We start from the raw sequence: 20,282 nt of genomic DNA, 5'->3' as shown, positions 1-20,282 counted from the left end.
GAAGCAGGCTGTGTGCAGAGACCGGGTAGGGATGTCCGTACAAGGGGCACCCAAGGCCTCCAGCCACCCGTCCAGCAGAGCACCCACCCCGCGGCCAGCCATCAGCACCAGCTGGCCAGCTCTGTGATGATCAGCCAGCGAGCAGGTCCCCCCACTGGAAGCTGAGCCCAGACCAGCCTGCGCCCCACACCCAGCCACAACTCCTTGCGCAGGCGCTACACAACCAACTCCGCTTGCTTTCAGCCAGTAAGTCTCAGGGAGGTCCACCAGGTGGCAATTAATAACTGATACACCAGGTTGTCACGTTCTCAGTATTAGGCTTTCCTACTGCAGAAAGAAAGCTTCTCTGCGGCGTGTGTTACATCAAGTGGTATGTCACTGTGATGGGGAAGCACCAAGGTGCTCCTGGTGACCTAGCCACTGGGTGTCTATGGCGTGGTGGATGCCCTCACCTGGAGCAGAACTGGGTCCAGTGACGTGACTTGAATGGAAGAGCACAGTGAAAGTGCTGAGGTGCTGAGGTGCCACCGGGCAACAAGGCTCCTGCTAGCCTCCTCCCCACCCCCAGTCTCCCCAACCCCTGCTCTCCGTGTCTGCTGTGCTGTGTGCTTCCATACCGAGCTGCCTGTGGAGAGAGGAACTGACAGCGTCCGGAGCAGTCGGCAGGGACCAGAGGCTGCCGGCTGCCAGGCTGTCTGCGCCTTCAGAGACAGTGATGACAGCAGCCCCAGCTGACCCCTGACTGCAGGGTGTGGGGGCCTGGCACAGAGTGCACGCTGAGTCCCACCACAACTCCTGCCCACAGGAGCAGAGACACGGGAAGTTCTGCTGTTTTATGCCTTGAAGCTCTAAGGCAATATACCACAATCGTGAGTTACCAACATCAGGGTCAGGGTCAAACCATCAGCGAATGGTCAAGCTCTCTCTGTTCACCAGTTGAGCGATGACTATGGACAGTGCTAATCTCAGAACAGTACAGAGGGTCGGGAGTACTTAGGAGACCTTTTCAAGAACAAAAGAGTTTGTGAGCACCATTTCTCCCCTCCACACAGCAGCCTGCACACGCGGACACCAGGGGAGTGAGCACACCATCCACCGAATCTGCTGGTTAACACCGTAGCTCCCACGCACGCTTCCTTATGAACACGCACCCAAAGCCTTGCTGTGGCCTCACTGACAGGGGCAGCAGCACTGCCCCAGGGAGAAGGGACGATGACCACACTCGCCAGCAGGACGGCAGCCCCCACAGCGGGCTGGGGCAGGCATCTGGTCTGACTACAGGCCCCGCCCACCAAGGAAACCCCAGGGGACAACGGCAGGAAAGTGCCCTGCAGCTGGGCGCTGACCCGAAAGTGAAAAGGACGATTCCAGAATACACATGCACGCTTCCATTCAACGTGGCATCCTTACAAGGACCAAGACATGGAAGGAACCACGTGCTCATCAGTGGACGAATGGACAAGGAGCTGCCACACACTCTCTCTCTTTCCATCTTGAAAAAGAAGGAAACTATTTGGGACAATATGGGTGAACCTAGAGGCTATTGAACTAGGTATAATTATTATACTGTATGATTTTACCTCTATGTGGAATCTAAAAAACAACAAACAGAAGAAAACAGAGACCCACAAATACAGAGAACAAACAGGCAGTTGCCAGAGGAGAGGAAGGGTAGGGGACTAGAAAGTATGATCTGTAGGGTGACTAATGTAGTATGTATATAAAAAAAATCTGAATAATAAAAGTAAAATAAAAGGTACAATCTTACAGTTATAAAATAAATAAGACATGGGGGTGCAATGTACAGAATAAGGAACACAGTTACTATGGTGACAGCTTCAGATGGGGACGGGAGGTCACTTCCTAATGCATGTGAATGGCAATCGCTACACTGTACACAGGAAACCAGACTCTGTCAAGTACAAATATCAAGAATGTGTCACATAGCATGTTCGGACATTTCTATAGAAACAATTAAATGTAAGCCTCACAATTCACAGACCTGTACCCCTGGGGCAAATAATACATCATATGTTAATAAAAATAATTAATTTTAAAAGGTTAAAAAATGATTAAATCCAGGAAGTCATAGTAAAGGATGTGGTGTGATGTTCTGAGAGCTGTGTGGGATTTCGGCAAGCGCAGAAAGAACGGGAGGGAGCGAGCGCAGCGGACACCACCTGGACGCCACCTCTGTGCACCACGGTGCTGGTGCGTGAGCGGCCCCGTCTCTTGCCCCTCACGATGACCCTCAGGAGCAAGGACTCCTCCCACTGCCGTGGCACAGAGAATGAACAGGGCACAGGGACAGGAGAGCCCGCCTGGAGCAGGTGAAGCCAGGAACAGGTGAAGGCCATGTCCACGGTGCAGCCCAGACCACCTCCCCGCCGGGTCTGTGTGTCTGTCAGCATCAGCCCTTCCCATCCTGCTCGACGCACCCGGCACTATGTGAGGTTCAACACAAGACAACTACGAATTGGGAATTAAAAACTGTAATGATGGGAAAACGAAGGCTTAGAACAGGTTAATGTACCAGGCTTTTTTTTTTTTTTTTCTAAACTAAATGTTATAGAAGTGAAGCCCCAGATTAAACTAAACAGGACCTCTTTTTGCTCCCAATCTCTTCCCTAACAGATGTCACAGAAGCAGAACAGGGGAGGGGCCATTGTTCACTCTCTACCCCCTTCAAGCACCAGTCAAGTACGCGGTTATTCAGCAAGCTTGTGCTACCCAGCCGCTGTCTGTCAGTCACTCGTTAGGTGCTCCGGTCACACGATGACCACACCCGCTATTTGTGACAGCCTGTGCGAGGAGGCAGGGACACAGAAGAGACACTGCAGTCTGTACAGCCAGCTCCCCGATAACACAGGAACTGTGCTCAGGAAACACAGAGCTAGTGTCCACCACGTCCACACTGCCCACAAGGGTGAGCGTCATTGAAGGCTTTCTGGTGAGATAACACCGGGTAGATCTCAAGGGGTGAAACAGTCTACACTCCGGGAGGAAAAGGGAGAACAATTAATAGGGGAGACATTAATTAAGTAAGGACCAGACCAAGAGGCTCTTTGGAGTCCACACTAAGGAGTTTAATCAGGAAAGCAAGGACAACAAGACCCAAAAAAGCTTGAACTGGGCACGGGACCCAACCTGACTTGAATGGGAGATTACCCGGTAGGTGCAGGAAGAAGTGCACTTGGGCATGAACGTGATGGCAGGAAGGGAGTCGGGAAGCTGCCGTGCTACGTGAGGCAGAAGCCAGCGAGGACGGCCACCGGCACAAGAGGAGACCGGTGAGGACGGCAAACACGGCTGCGGTCTGGGCTTGGCCGGGGCACGTGCTATTCCAAGCGTGGGACCTCCATGCACCTCTGCTCTTCAAAACGACCCGCAGATGGAGGCATCACCGTGAGCCCCGTTACAAATATTTAGAAACGGAGCAAGGGGAAGTTTCAGTGGCCTGAACAAGGAAGTACTGTAGTATAATCTTGGATATCTTCATTTCTCCTCTACAATTTCAGTGTTGATTTCATGAACCTTAAACATAGCACTATGCTGAGTGACTCATTTTCGTGTGTTGAACAGTGGAGCTGTCTTTCAGACTGCCGAACCCTGTCCCTGCACTCAGAAAAGCCAAGTGCTGACGTCTGCCTGTGCAGGGGATACCAGTAACCCACAGCACGCACCTGCTGAGGTCAGAGGAAATGTCTGGGAAGCTTCCGTTGACTCGAGTCTCCTGTAGTCCCCGAAACTGGGAGACAGCCTCGTAACCAATGCTTACTCAAGCACTAGAAGCTGCAATGAGATGTTATAGTGTGTGCGGTAAAAAGGATTCGGTTCAAAATTTGTTTTGAAAAAGGGGGGTAGCCTGATAGGGAGTTCAAAGTAATAGCTATAAAGGTATTCACTAGACTGGACAGAAGAAAGAACTCAGTGAGAACTTCAATAAAGAAATAGAAAATATAAAAAAGAACCAGACAGAGCTGAAAATATAAGAACTAAAATGAAAAGCACACTAGAGGGGATCATCCACACACTAGAGGATGCAGGATGGATAAGCGATCTGCAGAGTGGTAGGAGGCAACGGGTGAACAGCCAAAAAATTAATACATAAATAAATTAATTAATTAATAAAAAGAACAACAACAACAACAACAATAAGGAGCAGTTAAGGATATCTACAACAATATCAAGTGTCATAATATTCACAATACAGGAGTCCCAAAAGTTGAAGAGAGAAAGGGAAGAAAACAGACTTGGGAGAAATAATAGCTGAAAACAACCCTAAACTGAGAAGGAAACACAGAGAACCCAGAGGCCACACCAAGACACATAATAACTAAAATGCCAAAAATAAAAGATGAAGAGAGAATCTTGAAAGTGGCATGAGAAAAACAACTAGTTACATACGAAGGAATTCCTACAAGGCTATGATTTGATTTTTTAACAGAAACTTTGCAGACTAGACGGGGGTGGTAAGATATATTCAAAGTGCTAATAGGAAAAACCTGTAGCCAAAAATACTCTACCTGGGAAGATTATCATTTAGAATTAAAGGAGAAATAGTGTCTCTCAGATAAACAAAAATTAAAGGAGTTTACCACCACCAACCAGGCCTTACAAAAAATGTTCAAGAAACTTCTTCAAGTAAAAAATTGTGAAATGGAAAAATTTTACTGGTAAAAGCAAACTTATAGTAAAGGTAGTAAATTAATCACTTATAAAAGCCCATTTAAAGGTTAAAATACGAATGTAATAAAGTCGACTGTATCTACAAAAATTAGTCAAAGGACCACAATTAAAAAGCTATAAATTATAACATATAGGTAAAATGTGGAGGGGGTTGTAAAATGTACTGCTTTTAGAATGTGTTCAAACTTAAGTGACCATCAACTTAATATACTCGCTATTCATACAGGATATTATCTATCAATACAATGGTAACCTCAAAAAGAAAGCGTAAAAGAGATGCACAAAAATGAAAGAGAAAAAAATCCAAGCCTTACACTAAAGAAAGTCATGAATCAAAAGGGAAAAGAGAGAAGAAATGAACAGAAAAGAATTACAAAACAATCAGAAAACAATGAACAAAACAGCAGTAAGTACAAAGCTGTAAATAATTACTTAAAATGTAAATGGACTAAACGCTCCATTCAAAAGACAGAGGGTGTCAGAATGGATAAAAATCAAGACCCATCTTTATGCTGCCTGCAAGGGAGTCATTTCAGACCTAAAGACACACACAGACTGAAAGTGAAGGATTGAAGAAGATACATCATGCAGACAGAATGAAAAAAAAAAAGGAGGGCAGCAATACTCTATCATACAAAATACACTTCAAAACAGACTGTAAGAAAAGACAAAGAAGTGTATTGCATAACGATAAGGATCAATCCAACAAGAAAACACAAAACCTGTAAACACCTTTACATCCCTGTAAGGACATGTAAATACACAAAGGAACCATTAAGGTTCCTTTATGAACCTCCCTAAGAGGGAGACACTGACAGATAATGGGGCTTTAACACACTACTTACATCAATGGGCAGATCATCCAAGTAGAAAGTCAATAAAGGAACACTGGCCTTGAACAACATATGAGGTCAGATGGATTTAAGAGATACAGACAGAGGCTTCCATTCAAAAATGCAGACACTTACTCTCCAAGGGCACACGGAACATCCTCCAGAACAGACCACACATGAGGTCACAAAACAAGTCTCAATACTTAAAAAAGTTGGAATCATGTCCAGCATCTTTTCCAATCACAATGATATGAAACTAGAAATCACAAGAAAAACACTCTGAAAAGCACACACACGTGGACGCTCAACAACCAAAGGCTCGGTGAGAAACAGAGGAGATCAAATACCCGGAGACAAATCAACATGGTAGCAGCATGATCCAAAACCTCTGAGACACAGCGAAACAGTTTCGAAGAAGCAACTTTACGGTGTTAAAGGCTTCCTTCAAGAAACAATAAAAATCCCAAACAACCTAACCTTACACCTAAAGGAACAATAACAACCAACATAACCCAAAGTTAATGGAAGGAAAGAAATAATAAAGATCAGAGGGGAATAAATGAAACAGAGATTTTAAAAAAACAAAAAAAAAACAGCAAAGGTCAATAAAATTAAGGGCTTGTTCTTTTTTTAAAAAAGATAAACAAAATTGATAAACTGTTAGGCTGACTCATTAAGGAAAGAAAAAAAAAACCCAGACAGTATTCAAATATTATCCGAAATGAATGAGTAGAAGCTGTACCCTATGCCACAGCAATACAAAGGAGTATAAGAGATTACTCCAAAAAACTATATGCCAGCAAATTGGACAACCTAGAAGGAATAAATTCCTAAAAAGAAATATTCTTATAAGACTAAATCAGGAAAAAAACCAGAAAATCTGAACAGACCAATAACTAGCAACAAAATTGAATCAGCAATCAAAAATCTCCCAACAAAAGTCTAGGACCAGATGGCTTCACAGGTGGATTTTACTATTTAAAAAAGAGTTAATATTTCAAATTATTCCAAAAAATAGAAGAGTAAAGAATGCTTCTAAATTCATTTTATGAGGTCAGCTTAAACCACACAAAAACATTATGAAAGACAGAAAGAGAAAGAATGAATGAAAGGAAAGAAGAAAGAAAAGGAAAGGAAAGGAAAAAGAAAAATACAGGCTAATATCACTGGTGAACATAGATGCAAAAATCTTCAACAAAATAGCAAACCAAATTCAACAATACATTAAAATAATCATTCACCAAGATCAAAATGGGATTATTCCCAGGATGCAAGGATGGTTCAATATCCACAAATCAATCAGCTGAACTCCCTCTAATTTCAGAAGACTTTCATTACTCCCTAAAACTACTCTGTACCCATATACTCACTTCTCAGTTCCCCCATAAACAAAGGATGATTTTTAATTTATTTTAGTCTTTAATTTCTTTCAGTGATGTTTTGTAGTTTTCAACATACAAGCCTTGCTCTCTTTTTCTTACTTTTATCACCATGTCTTTATTCTTTTTCATACTATTTTCAGTGGAGTTGCTTTCTTAATTTCACTCTGGATAGTCTAAATGCTACTGTATAGAAATGCAACTTCTATATATTGATATTCTTATTGTAATTTTAATATTCATTTTCCTAATGATTGATACTAAGCATTTTTAATTGTTTTTAAGTGTATTTATGTAAGTAATCTCTATATCCAACATGGGGCTTGAACTCACGACCCCAAGATCAAGAGTTGCATGTTCCACTGACTAAGCCAGCCAGGCACCCTTGATACTAAGAATTTTTTTATGTGCCTCTTTGTCATCTGAATATCTTCCTTTTATTCCTTAATTAAGTATAATTAAAAAGTGTTATCTTAGTTTCAGGTGTACAATATGATTCAATACACTTGTCAGAATGGTTACAATCAAAAACACAAGGAATGGGGCGCCTGGGTGGCTTAATGGGTTAAGCCTCTGCCTTCAGCTCAGGTCATGATTCCAGGGCACTGGGATCAAGCCATGCATCCGGCTCTCTGCTCAGCGGGGAGCCTGCTTCCTCCTCTCTCTCTGCCTGCCTCTCTGCCTACTTGTGATCTCTCTCTCCAATAAATAAATATTAAAAAAAAAACACACACACAAGGAATAACAAGTGTTAGCGTGGATGTGGAGAAAAGGAACCCCTGTGCGCTGCTGGTGGGAATGCAAATTGGTGCAGCCACTGTGTACAACAGTATGCAGGCTCTTCAAAAAACAAAAAATAGAATTAACGTATGATCCTATAATTCCACTATAAGGTATTCACCCAGAGATGACAAAAACATGAATTTGAAAAAGATATATGCACCCCTCTGTTTATTGCAATAGCCAAGAGAAGGGAAGTGTCCATCCATAGATTAATAGATAAAGAAAATGTGGTACCAAGAGGTATACCTCTTGTTAAAGGGTCTATTCAAGGTGTTTTTTGTGTTTGTTTGTTTGTTTTTTTTTTTAATTTGGAATGCTTGTCTTCTCATTAATGAGTTGTACTTGAAAAAAAAAATTCTAGATACATGTTCCTTTATTGGGTCTCTGTCTAGCTAACCTTTCTCCTGTTTGTGGCTAACTTTTTATATTCAAAATAATATAATCAATTTGGGGATACTTTTTATGTATGTTTAGAGATACAAGGGTAGGGTTTTAATTCTTTTTTTTTTTTTGCCTTTGGCTCTTCAATTGTTCTAGTACTGTCTATTAAAGAGATTTCCTCTCCTTAATTGCTGTAGCATACTTGGTGAAATCAACTGATCATACATCAGTGGGTCTTTTCCCAGACTCTTCATTCCATTCCATATCTATCTTTATGCCTGGACTGCAGTACTTTGATCATATCTTCACAACAGTTCTAGGAATCAAGTTGAGCAAGATCTTCCATTTTATTCTTTTCCAAAACTATTTAGGGTACACTAGGTCTTTTTATTTTTACAAAAAATATTAGAAACAAACTGTCAATCACAACAAAAAGATTCTGTAGAGGTTTTGACTGGCAGTGTTTTGAATCTCTTGACTAATTTGGGAAGAATTAGTGTCTTAACAATGCTGGATCTCCTGATACATGAACACAGTACATCTTTCAGGGCTCTTCTTTAATTTTACTCATCAAAGCTTTGTGGTTTTCAATGAATACAAAAGTGTTACATATCTTTTTTGTCAATTTCACCCTGATAGGTGGTCTTTCTATTACTGCAAAGAGTACTTTTTAATTTCAATTTTCAGTAGCTGGTTCCAGAATATGTATCATTTTTATATATTTACCTTGCATCCCACAACCTTGTTAAACTTAAAGGTTCTTACTAGCTCTAAATATTTTGGTAGATTCCTTAAAACAATAAAAACAGATGACCATATCCTCTGCAAATAAAGACAAGCTTCCTTCTTCCTTTCCAGTCTGCATGCCTTATTTCTTTTCCTGAACTTGTTGTGCTAGCTAGTGAAATACTGGACAGGAGTAGTGAGAGTGGACCTCAGTGCCTTATTTCTGATTCCAAGGGGGAAAGCAGTTGGTCCTTTGCTATTATGTTACAGCTTTTTCACAGATGCCCTTTATCTGGTTGAGATGACCCATTACTCTAATCCTGACTTGCTGAAAGCTTTTATCATGACTGGATGTTGACTTTTGTCTAATGCCTTTTCTGTGTCTACTGAGAATATCATGTAATTTTTACTAGTCTATTAAAATGATAAATAACATTTTTTTTTAATTCAACCTTATATTCCTAGAATAAACTTTACCCTTTCATATTTTGTTGAACTTAATTTCCTAATATCTTGTTAAGAAGTTTTGGGTCTATGGTGAGGAAGGAAATTTATCTACACATTTTCTGTATTATGCTGTCCTTCTTAGCTTTTATTATCGGGCAATGCTGGTCTCAGGAAGCTCAGGGACGTATTCCTACCTCTTCTATTTTCTGGAAGAGTTTAGATAGAGTGGGTATTATTTCTTTCTTAAATATTTATTAGATTTCAGCAGTGAATTCTAGGAGCTCTCTTCATGGGAAAGTTTGTAACAAATTCAAATTCTTTAATAGAAAGTATAGGTTCTAGACTATTTCTTTTGAATAAGCTTTGGTGGTTTGAATCTTTCAAGGAATTCTTACATCTCACCTAAGTTGTTGAACTTATGAGCATAGAGCTGTTAAAAATATTCTATTATGGGGTGCCTGGGTGGCTCAGTGGGTTAAAGCCTCTGCCTTCGGCTCAGGTCATGATCCCAGGGTCCTGGGATCGAGCCCCACATCAGGCTCTCTGCTCTGTGGGGAGTCTGCTTCCTCCTCTCTCTCTCTCTCTGCCTGCCTTTCTGCCTGCTTGTGATCTCTGTCTGTCAAATAAGTAAATAAAATCTTTAAAAAAATTTTCTAAAAAAAAATATTCTATTATGCTTTTAATGTCTGTAGAAACTGTAGTGATGTCTCTTATCTTATTCCTGATACTGGTAACTTCACACTTCTCTCTTTATTTGCTTATCTTTCTTTTGGACTATTTAAGGAAAGGTTGTATTTCCCTCTTATGTCTTATATTGGCTCATTACACATACCTCTGTGGTATTTTAACTTTATTTTTATTGGTTGCTTTAGGATTTATAGTACACATCTTTAACTTACTACAGCCTACCTTTTAAAAAAAATAAATATTAGGTGATATTACTAAAACTCCAATAATACTAATAAAACTTCACATATAGCACAAAGTCTTAGAACACCGTACTTCCATTTCCACTTGCTAAATGAATAAAAAAGGACAAGGGGAAGAATAAACTTCGGAGTTAAAAATCTTTGCTTAAAAAAAAAAGCATATATTCTCTTATCATGCAAATTAACAGTACTAAATTAGGGATACTGAAGGAGAATTCCAAGATACTAGAGATTCAGGATATACGTGGGCCCCCTTGTACTAACATAAATCAGCAGGAAATGATTCCCATTTGTGAGTGCAGCTAATAAAAGTCGGATTTAAGTGACGCTAGAGATGAGGAGGTAGGGCGGTTCCATCCCGGTATGTGATAAGTCTTCAGAGATGAGTATGTGGAGTTCAGTGCTCACAAAGCTGCTAAGTGCCCCTTGTGACAAAGACGACCCTGCCACTGCACAAAGCATGCACAAACTACTCAGTGGCGGAGGAGGTGGGGAGAGCACTGATGCAGGAGACACAACGCCAGGACGGCAGAATGGGCTCGGCCTCTTTATGGGACAGCTTCTCCTTTTAGCTTTAGCTTTCTGACCTAAGTGAAGGGACACATTGAGAGCAGAGTGCAAAAGTGCTCGGAACTAGGAAAATGTCACATAAAACACAAGGTATTACTTTATTCTAATGGAAAAATGCAAATCACTCACTGTTAATAATTATCATTAGGTAAAATAGTTGATGACTTTTTAAAGCACTATTTCCATGAAGGTAGATAAATTTTAAAAGAGGAAGCCTTTAAGAAAAGTTGGAGGTTTCCCCAAACATTCTATAAGAATGAACATCTTCTCTTTTCCCCTAAGATTTACAGACCAGTGATGGGGGTGGTCACAGACAGTGATGAGTGAAGTGGGGAGAGCTGGAAGGTGATGCAGCAGGTGCTTCTGCCAGTTTTTATGGGAATTCTGACTACACGATGTGTTTCTAGTACACTGGCATGCATCAGAGCCATCTGAAGGGACTGATACAATGCAGACTGCAGGGAACATGAGTGTGAGTCATACAGTCAGGGGTGGGGCCCAAGAACGCACGCTACCAAGTTCTCAGGTGATGTGGACGTTCCTGCTCTGAAGACCACACTTGGAGAAGCAATGACCAAGACCCTGGCAGAGAAAAGAGTGAAAGGAGAAAACTACGCAGCAGGGAGATCCTAGCTCTTACACATCTTGATGCTCCACAGTGAAGTTCTACATGCGTATCTGAACAGAGCGCATATTTGAAAGATGAAATCATTTTGTACTGTATCTTTTCATTTCTTATCTTTTAACTTGTAATTTACAGCCTGTATCCTAATATGTAAAAGAAGAGTAACAATATTTAGCAGTACTGTTCCTCTTTAACAAATTATAATTGTGACTTTTTACAAAAAAAGTTTTACAGAAACAAAGAAGTAAAAAATGTTGTAATTCTAAGAAAATTCTTACTCCAGTCATGTCAGACACCATGAGAAAATGTCATGTACTATTTCCTACATTACATTAAATCATATCACTGAATACAGAACTTGTTGCATTCAAATGTAATAAAACATTAAATTTTTACCTTGAAATGAATGGGATAATACTAGATTCACAATTTTTGGTAAAACTCATTGGAAAGTATTGGAGAACAGTGTGGAGATTCCTCAAGAAATTAAAAATAGAACTTCCCTATGACCCTGCAATTACACTACTGGGTATTTACCCCAAAGATACAGATGTAGTGAAAAGAAGGGCCATCTGTACCTCAATGTTTATAGCAGCAATGGCCATGGTCGCCCAACTGTGGAAAGAACCAAGATGCCCTTCAACAGATGAATGGATAAGGAAGATGTGGTCCATATACACTATGGAGTCTTATGCCTCCATCAGAAAGGATGAATACCCAACTTATGTAGCAACATGGATGGGACTGGAGGAGATTATACTGAGTGAAATAAGTCAAACAGAGAGAGTCAATTATCATATGGTTTCACTTATGTGTGGAGCATAACAAATAGCATGGAGGACAAGGGGAGATGGAGAGGAGAAGGGAGTTGGAGGAAATTGGAAGGGGAGGTGAACCATGAGAGACTATGGACTCTGAAAAACAATCTGAGGGATTTGAAGGGGCGGGGGGTGGGAGGTTGGGGGAACCAGGTGGTGGGTATTAGAGAGGGCACAGATTGCATGGAGCACTGAGTGTGGCACAAAAACAATGAATACTGTTATGCTGAAAATAAATAAAAAATAAATTAAAAAAACACTCATTGGAAAGTAAATGTCAGAAACTATTTTATGGCTCTTGTCTTTGTAAAGGTCAGCCTAGTCTCATCCAAGTCTCATTGTATCGGACACGAGGAAACATCTCTAGAGACACTCTCTGGGGTATAATATGAATGTGCTTTGCAAAACATGCTTTCATCCATGGAAAGAATTTTAGCCAACTTGTTTTCATGCAAATTATAAAAATACTTCAAAAACTGGTATTTTAGAGGCTGTACTTCTCAATTCAAAGTGTAATATAGAGAGGCACCTACATAAATACCAGAGTATGCCTTTCTGCCTATGCAGAAAAGAGACGAGTATCTCAGTGGACTGAATGCTTGTGTTCTCCCCCAAATCCATATGCGGAAGCCTAATCCCCTAGTGATGGTACTTGGAGACAAGACTTTGGGGAGATAACAGGTTGTAAGGATGGAGCCCTCCTGACGGGGCTAATGCCCTCCTAAGAAGGGACCAGAGAGAGGCTGATTCCTCTGTCCTTCCTCTGTGCTACGTGAGGACAGAGCAGAATGAGGTCCCTGAGCAAACCAGGAAGTGGTCTGATTATTCAGCAAGAGACATGTTTCTTTCATTCTTCTGCTAAAAGTACCTTGATCTTGCACGGGGTGACGATCCCCTTAGCCTGGAGTACACCACATTACGGATGGAGCTGGACCCATCCTAGCTGTGGGGATACATATTTGGCTTAAGCCCTAGCCAATGAGAACTTGCAAATCCTGCACAGAGAATGGTCAAGGGACCAGGCATCAACCACTAGCTACTCAGTTTGGATTAAAGCTAATCCCAAGACTTCTGCCTGAGTCACCAGGAAAAAGGTGTTCTTTCTGTTGGACTTGGAGCTCAGAGACAGTAAGACTCATCCTGAGAGGATAGCATCATGTATAGACGACCTGCCCCGAGGTGAAATCAACATGGAGGGCACAAACCTATACACACATACGTCCACATATACCTACACATAGAAATACATCTACATATATGCGCACTCACACACCACATGACCAGACGGCAGATAAATAACATCCTAAGATTCTCATGACAATCTGAAGCTCCTGCACCAGGCGGCCTTAGTGCCGGCTACCCGGCTACCCCTGGATCCTTCCATTCCATCCGTCACGTAATTGCTATCTGCCTTTATGTAGTTTACCTTGGGTTTTCCGTTACTGTTAACTGTAAGACTTGAAAAATGTATATGTAATGAAAGAGGCACTTCTAGTAATGAAATAAAAACATATACATTTAATTTTAGCTTACCTTTTGGTTTAATAAAGCACTTGCCAATTTCTGTACTTCTGAACTCAGTAAAGTGGTTCCTCTGATGACTTTGCTGAGAGCCGCAAGAGACTGATGAATGCTTTGGACTAAGCGAATGGCATTAAACTGCTCCAGAATGATGAATGACAATATTGGAGATCCTTGCCGATCATTAGGAGGAGACACCTTCTGATGAATCAGGTTTGAATTCTAGAAGAATAATATGTCAGGTCAAACTTACTGAAAAGCAGCACAAATCACTGACACCAAACACTTCAAAATGAAAATTCCTTGTCGTCCCACTCTGTTTTGAAATACTGTTGTTTTCTGGTGGCCAAGTTTATTACAGCAGTGAATACACAAGAAGGGAATTCGGGAGTTCCCCACCATGTGAAGTGGTGCGGGAGTGGGAACTGAGAATGGGGGAGTCACACTGAGAGGCAGCAGTCAACACGTCGGAAGGATGGCAGGAATGGCATCTGGAAGCCAATGCAGAGAGCAGAACAGCGACACCGTGAATGAGAGAAGAAATTATGGCTTTGTAATAAAACGTGAATGCTTATTTAATCCAATCTGAAAATTCCCCACACGCACATTACAGAAGCACACTACGCATGTTTTGCCCAAGATCAGGGGTTATTACGTCTTATTACAAGTTCGTGTTCATTTCTCCATCTATACTTTAACAAGGATTCTGACACCAAAATTTCTAGGATTTCTCAAACTAGTAGGAAAAATTCAAGGAATGGGAATTGTATCTGAAGAGCTCATATGGTTATGAGGGAAAAAAATTACCTCCAATAATACTCTAAATGTGCCAAAATACAATCAAGAGATAAACGCAGGGAGTCCCTTTCTCTTACCTACTATACGTTATCCTAGCTTTATATATTCTGCTTATAGGCCTGGTTAAGGATCCCTTCTCTTTGCTCTAATGCTGGCCACATTCATACCTCCCACGAGAGCACTGTCTTTTTCACCTGTTGAGCATGATAAATAATTTAATGACATGACGATCTAGCGTGGCTATTGCCATTAAATAAATTTTACTGGCTTAAGAGTATAAGATTATACCTGAAGACAGATTTAGACTAAGACCTCAAATTCAGACATTTTTGTTTCTATTATTGCTATACAGGCAAACCTCAGAGATACTGTGGGTTCAGGTCCTCACAACCACAATAAAGCAAATATTACAATAAGTCAGGTCAAATGAATTTTTTGGTTCCCAGTGCCTATCAAAGTTATATTTATGCTATACTGTAGTCTCTTAATTATGCAATAGCATTGTCTCAAAAAAAATGTATACAGCTTAATTAAAAAATACTTCATTGTTAAATTTGCTGACACTATCTGAGCTGGCCGTGAGTCCTGAGCTCCGGGTAGGCAGGGGTCCCCCCGCAGTGCTGAGGGCGCCGCCGGCCGGGCTGTGGGCTGCAGAAGGCCAGGCGGCTGTGGCGAGCTCCCAAGACAACCAGGCAGTGGCTGCGCAGATCTGCTCTCCCGTCAGGATCGCGTTCCTAAGGCCCCAGAGGCCGGCCAAGCGTCTTCTGAGGCAGGAGAACTTCTTTCCAGACGGGGGTCCCCCCGCTCAGACCCGGAGCTGCTCCATCAGCAGAGCTGACATGACACTGAGCCCTCTGCTGCCGTTTCAACCATCTTCGCGGCGTCTTCCCCGGGAGGTTCCAGCCCGAGAAACCACCGTCTCTGCCCAGCCCCAAGCAGCACATCCTCCTCTTCCGAGTTGGCTCATGAGACAGCCGCTGCCTGGCCCTGTGTCCAGGTCTGACTCGAGTGCCCTTGCTGTGTCCACCCCGTCTGCAGCTGCCTCCCGCCCCGAGCTCCTGACCCCTCCGAGTCTTCCTGAGGGTGGGAACCAACATCGCCACGAAGTCCTGCCTGGGCCACTGCTCTGCTGTATATCTGATGGCTCGTGAGCTACAACACTCTTTACCGCATCGAGAACGGGGAATCTCTTCCCCTTCCTCTGCCCAGACCCGCGAGAGGAGCCACCACCCACGGCAGCTGCCGCTCTACAAAACCCGTTTCTTCTGTGGTAAGACCCGAAAGTCAGAGCGACGCCTGGATCCACGGCCACAGGCCCTTGAGCGAGAGTCCCCTCACGGTCTGTGTCCCTCGGAGCTCTGGGGTGACCTGGTGCCCTGTGAACGAGCGGTAACATTTGCCACGGAACCTTCTCATGCAGCAGGAGGTCTCCCCGGCAGCCTTGAGAGACTCTGTGCACCCCGGTGTCAACAGCTGCGGCCTCACGCAGGCTTCGATGTCCCACTTCCAGGGTGCAGGTGGAGCTGACCAAGTGTCCTCTGTGCAGAGGCCCACAGAAGTTTGGGACTGGGCAGCGGCAGCGGCTGCGACTCAAAGTGGCCAGCTGCATTAATTAAGCAGACATACTTGGGTGAGAGATTTTCCACCACTCTTGGATCCATAATCCAAGAAAACAGCTCACTGTACTAAACTTGATAGGAGGGTGATTTAGGAGAGCATAAAAATGCTTAAAATTCAAACAGGGTTCACATAGGGACTGCGGTTTACAGACGTGCAGTATGTGTAAAATGCAAACTGAATTTCAGAGACTTAATATGAAATATCACATGAATAGTTTTCTCTACTGACCACATGTTAAAATGCTGGTGTTCTGGATCTATCGGTGACATAAAACACATTAAAATTAAGTTCCCGCCTGCACTCACTACAGATGCCATCTACACGGCCGTCTGGTTTCACGTCCCGCTCCCGGCACACAGTCCTGCTCTGGAGACTAGCAAGTAAAATGCTGTGTGTCAGCAATAAGAACAAAAGAACAGAAAAAAATAGACAGCATGGTCTCAAAAGTGACTAATAAGATGAAAAAAGCATTGGAAGGAAGAAAAGAAGGCAGAATGCACTCTACGAGCTGAGGGAGGTCAGCCCGCCGGCGGAGCCGCGTAAGGCGGCAGGAGACTGTGCGACACACTGCAGTCTGGACGGCGACACAGTCCACCTCAGCACCTCCGCAAACTTTTCATAAAAAATCACATCAAAATAACTAATTCTAGAAATAAATGCAGCTATTCTGCACACCCAAAAGGATGAAGTAGAGAGAGAACTCATAGTAGGAGCGGTATGTTATCATTTTAAGACAAAAAACTTGTGAATAATTCATTGTGTTTTTCTAATTCATTGTATATCCATACATTCGCTAAAATTGCCATGAATAATCACGACATGCAGACAGCACGATTTCTGGTGAAACGACCGAGGAACTACAGTTGTATCTTTTGTCAGCTGATTATTATAAAAGCCTTCTCTAATGATTAAATACAAATGAGTAAACTGTGTTCCTTTGAAGGACGGCCTTGACATTTTAAAGTTCATCTTGTCATGAAAAAGCTGAGTGTATTCAGAGAAAATCATTAAGTGATTATGGAGCTGCTGGGGGAAAAGGTTATGGGTATTTTAAAACTTAACTATTAAAGCGTCTCTCAGGCCAGAAAAATGACCCTAATTTGGCATAATATGGTTGTGAATCCAGGACTTCTGTGCTTTAACTGAAATAATTTGTAGGTGGGATACTGTTTCAGACTCCGGTGACATGGACGACAGGCAAAGTGGGGTGGTTTTGTGATTGCTAGAGATTTCCGAAGACGGCTCTTTGTGGGAGGATTTCCATCAGGAGAGGAGACTCTAGCACTGACCAGGCCAGGGCTTGGCAGGCGTGTCCACAGAGGTCCCGAGAGGAGCTCGGTCAGGCTGCGCGGCCATTGTCAGCCCAGCACGCTGCTGTAGGGAAGGGCTGCAGACGGTTGACAGACAGGTAGGATGGCTGGGCTTCAGTCAAACAATTTCCAGGAAGGGAGGTGTCCCTCGTGCGGGGGCTGGCCAGCCTCTCAGGGACACTATCACTTATTCCAAGTGTTCTGGAGATTGGTGTGAGTCCTTCTCACGTCTGCAAAGCAGTGAAATAGGTAAGATCACAGTCTCTGTGTGTCCATGGCTTATGAAACAGTGATCAACAGCCAGACAGAGGCTCCCCCACCCGCTTATATGATTGTGTCTAGGTCCAAGATGTTTTTTCTATGATAAGGAAGATATTAAAACGACTCAATAAACCATCCACTTAAAAAGCGGAAAAGGAAATGAGAAACAGAAACAAAGAGGTGGGTGGTTCTATAAGAGTCACAGAAAAGGGGGCAATATCTTCACTTCCATGGGGTAGAAACTGTGTTTTGCCCTCCAGGAACTCTTCATTCTTCTTAAAATAATCATTTCCTACAATCTCTCTGGGGCGGAAACAGCGTTTCCTAAGTCTTAGTCCATGTGGTTCTACCAGAGTTTACTGAATTCAGTTGTAGAAATTAGCATGTGACTAAAGCTTCCTAAATACAAGCGCTCCGTTCTTCTGACAACGGTGCCCGCCGATGAGACAGCGTCCATGGCTGTGACAATTCTGCTGGGTCTCCTGAGAAAGACATGCCTGTTTCCACTAGACTTGGACCTAAGAGATCCTCAGGTGGAGAAGAGGCGCAGCCCTTCTGTGATGATGGAGAAACAGCTCTTTCCATCCCACACACTTACGTGTTCTAACACATTACAGAAGATAAACGTACTCCTGGTCAGAAAGGTCAAAGTCTGACATGTCCATGCTACGTTGTATCTCTCTAGAAGCAGATTTCTGACAAGACTGTGGGAGAGAGACAGCAAGGCAGGGAACAAAAAGGGAAATAGGAAATAAACAGTCCTGTCCATTTGGTGAAGGGGGGAAAGATCTATGGAATTCCCAGCATCCCATTTCCCAGAAGAGCCAGCTGCGTTGTTGTCTCGTGCTATTGCACCTGAAGTAAGTCGAGTATTAGTGACAGGATCACAGCAACCACCAAAGGGGGCAAAGGAAACCAAATGTTTCGATGCTCATTTCATTTAATTTAGTCACAACTAAATGCGTGTTCACTGAACGGAGGACATGTGTGTGCTCACGGAGTCAAATCCCACTGTGGTCACTCACGCCACGGACAGGAGCGGGGGCAGGTTGGTGCGCTGGAGAGATGGACGCTGTCATGTCCTCTGAAAACTGAGAGGAAGCTAGAAAGTGCTAATTTAAAAAAAAAAATCTTTTGCTTTAAATTTGCTAATATTATGTGCCTTGAAAACTTCCTGGCTCTGTTTGCTGCAATAGTCACGGACAAGCACACCCAGTAGCCCTCCCCCCCGGCCCCAAGGAGAAGGGCACGGTCACCCTGGGGTCAGATGCCACTGTCAAGGGCACCCTTCACCTTGGTGGATGCGACCCCCTGCTTCTCCCATCAACCATGGGTATGCAGAATAAAATGGCACATCAGTAAGACCAGGTTTCCTCCCGGGAGAGGATCTCTCACAGGCTTTCTGCTCCGGGACGCAGTTGCAGTAGAGCACTTGGGGGGGTGGGGAGAAGGTAACAGCACAGTCGCACAAGAGAGATGCCCAAGGACTGGGGTCCCCGAGGGAAAGATGACTAACATTCTAGAGCAGGGACTGTGTGCCAGGCACACCAGGAGCTCCCACACAAAGGTATGCAGTCACATGGCAACAGTTTCAGCAACAGAAAAATCAGGGCGGGATGGATCATGAACGATGACAGTGTCACTGAACTTAAAAATGTCCTGCAACATGTCCCTATGATGAATGGCGACCTTTTCTTCAATGCCCTCCTGGAACTGGGACCCTGAGGGTGCATTGGCCCCCAGAAAGACAGCCAGATGACCCACGACGCTGTGCAGGCGCGCATTGGAAGTCTGACAAGAGCCCAACATCCCCGCGTGCGAGTGAACTGCTTCACGGTGTCAAGGCTGAAGAGGACGCGCAGCTTCCGGCCAGGCAGCACCCGGACTCATCGAGAAGAAACAATCCCAGCACTGCACAACACACCACCGCACCGCGAGAGGCGGTCAACAAAGCGGTCACTTGAAGGACATGTGCAACTTACTTTATGACCACGCAAAGTAAGAAATGGAGAAGTCCAGCTTCTGCTTTTAGCAGAGTAGGATGGGGCTGACAACAACTGTGTCGACTGAGATGCTAAGCAGATTCTTCAATCACCAAACGCAACCTCGAGAGAAGAGACAGTCACTCCAACAGCTAAGTGCCGAGTATCCCGTCTTCATCGCTATGAACTTTCCCCGATCACAAACATGGTGTCCTGGAGCAGAGGGAACTGGATGTTCCTGACCTCCCGGTAAGTGGTAAGTGTGCTGCTATTGTCCTCGTCCCGGTCCAGGGCCTGGCCTCGAGGGTGTCTGGTGAGAGCCGGATTGAGAGTCCTGTACAAGCAGCCAGACGCACGCGAGGTAGACAAGGGGCGGGCGAGGTGCCAACGCCCTCCTTCTAGAGCACGTGGCCGCCCCTATTCTTCCCTTCCAGAGAGGCCGTTCCACGAAATGTAACGGGCTTGCATTCCCACGTACATAAAATCCCTCAGGAGCCAAGCCATCCAAGAGATGGCTCCAAGTTTGGGCTTCACCCCGTTGACCTTTAAGAGCCCAGGGAAACAATGCTCTGGTCTCTCCAGCACCTTGGGGCTCAGGAGCTCAGTCAGG

At 43.6% G+C, this 20,282-nt stretch overlaps 1 protein-coding gene across 4 annotated transcripts in view; it reads right to left on the bottom strand.

The window, feature by feature from the left end:
* Nucleotides 1-20,282, bottom strand: part of DYNC2H1 (dynein cytoplasmic 2 heavy chain 1) — a 256,629-nt gene that overhangs the window by 37,221 nt on the left and 199,126 nt on the right. For all 4 annotated transcript variants that reach the window (XM_045077504.1, XM_045077505.1, XM_045077507.1 and 1 more), the window contains one exon: nt 13,714-13,923. In XM_045077504.1, the coding sequence (XP_044933439.1) occupies nt 13,714-13,923 (210 nt within the window). The remainder of the gene's footprint in view (nt 1-13,713; nt 13,924-20,282) is intronic.

The sequence above is a fragment of the Mustela putorius genome, unplaced genomic scaffold (assembly GCF_011764305.1).
Source record: "Mustela putorius furo isolate JIRA1106 unplaced genomic scaffold, ASM1176430v1.1 tig00000198_pilon_pilon_pilon, whole genome shotgun sequence".
Taxonomy (NCBI): domain Eukaryota; kingdom Metazoa; phylum Chordata; class Mammalia; order Carnivora; family Mustelidae; genus Mustela; species Mustela putorius.
Note: the sequence above shows the minus strand (reverse complement) of the source record. Positions and strands in the feature narration are given on the sequence as shown.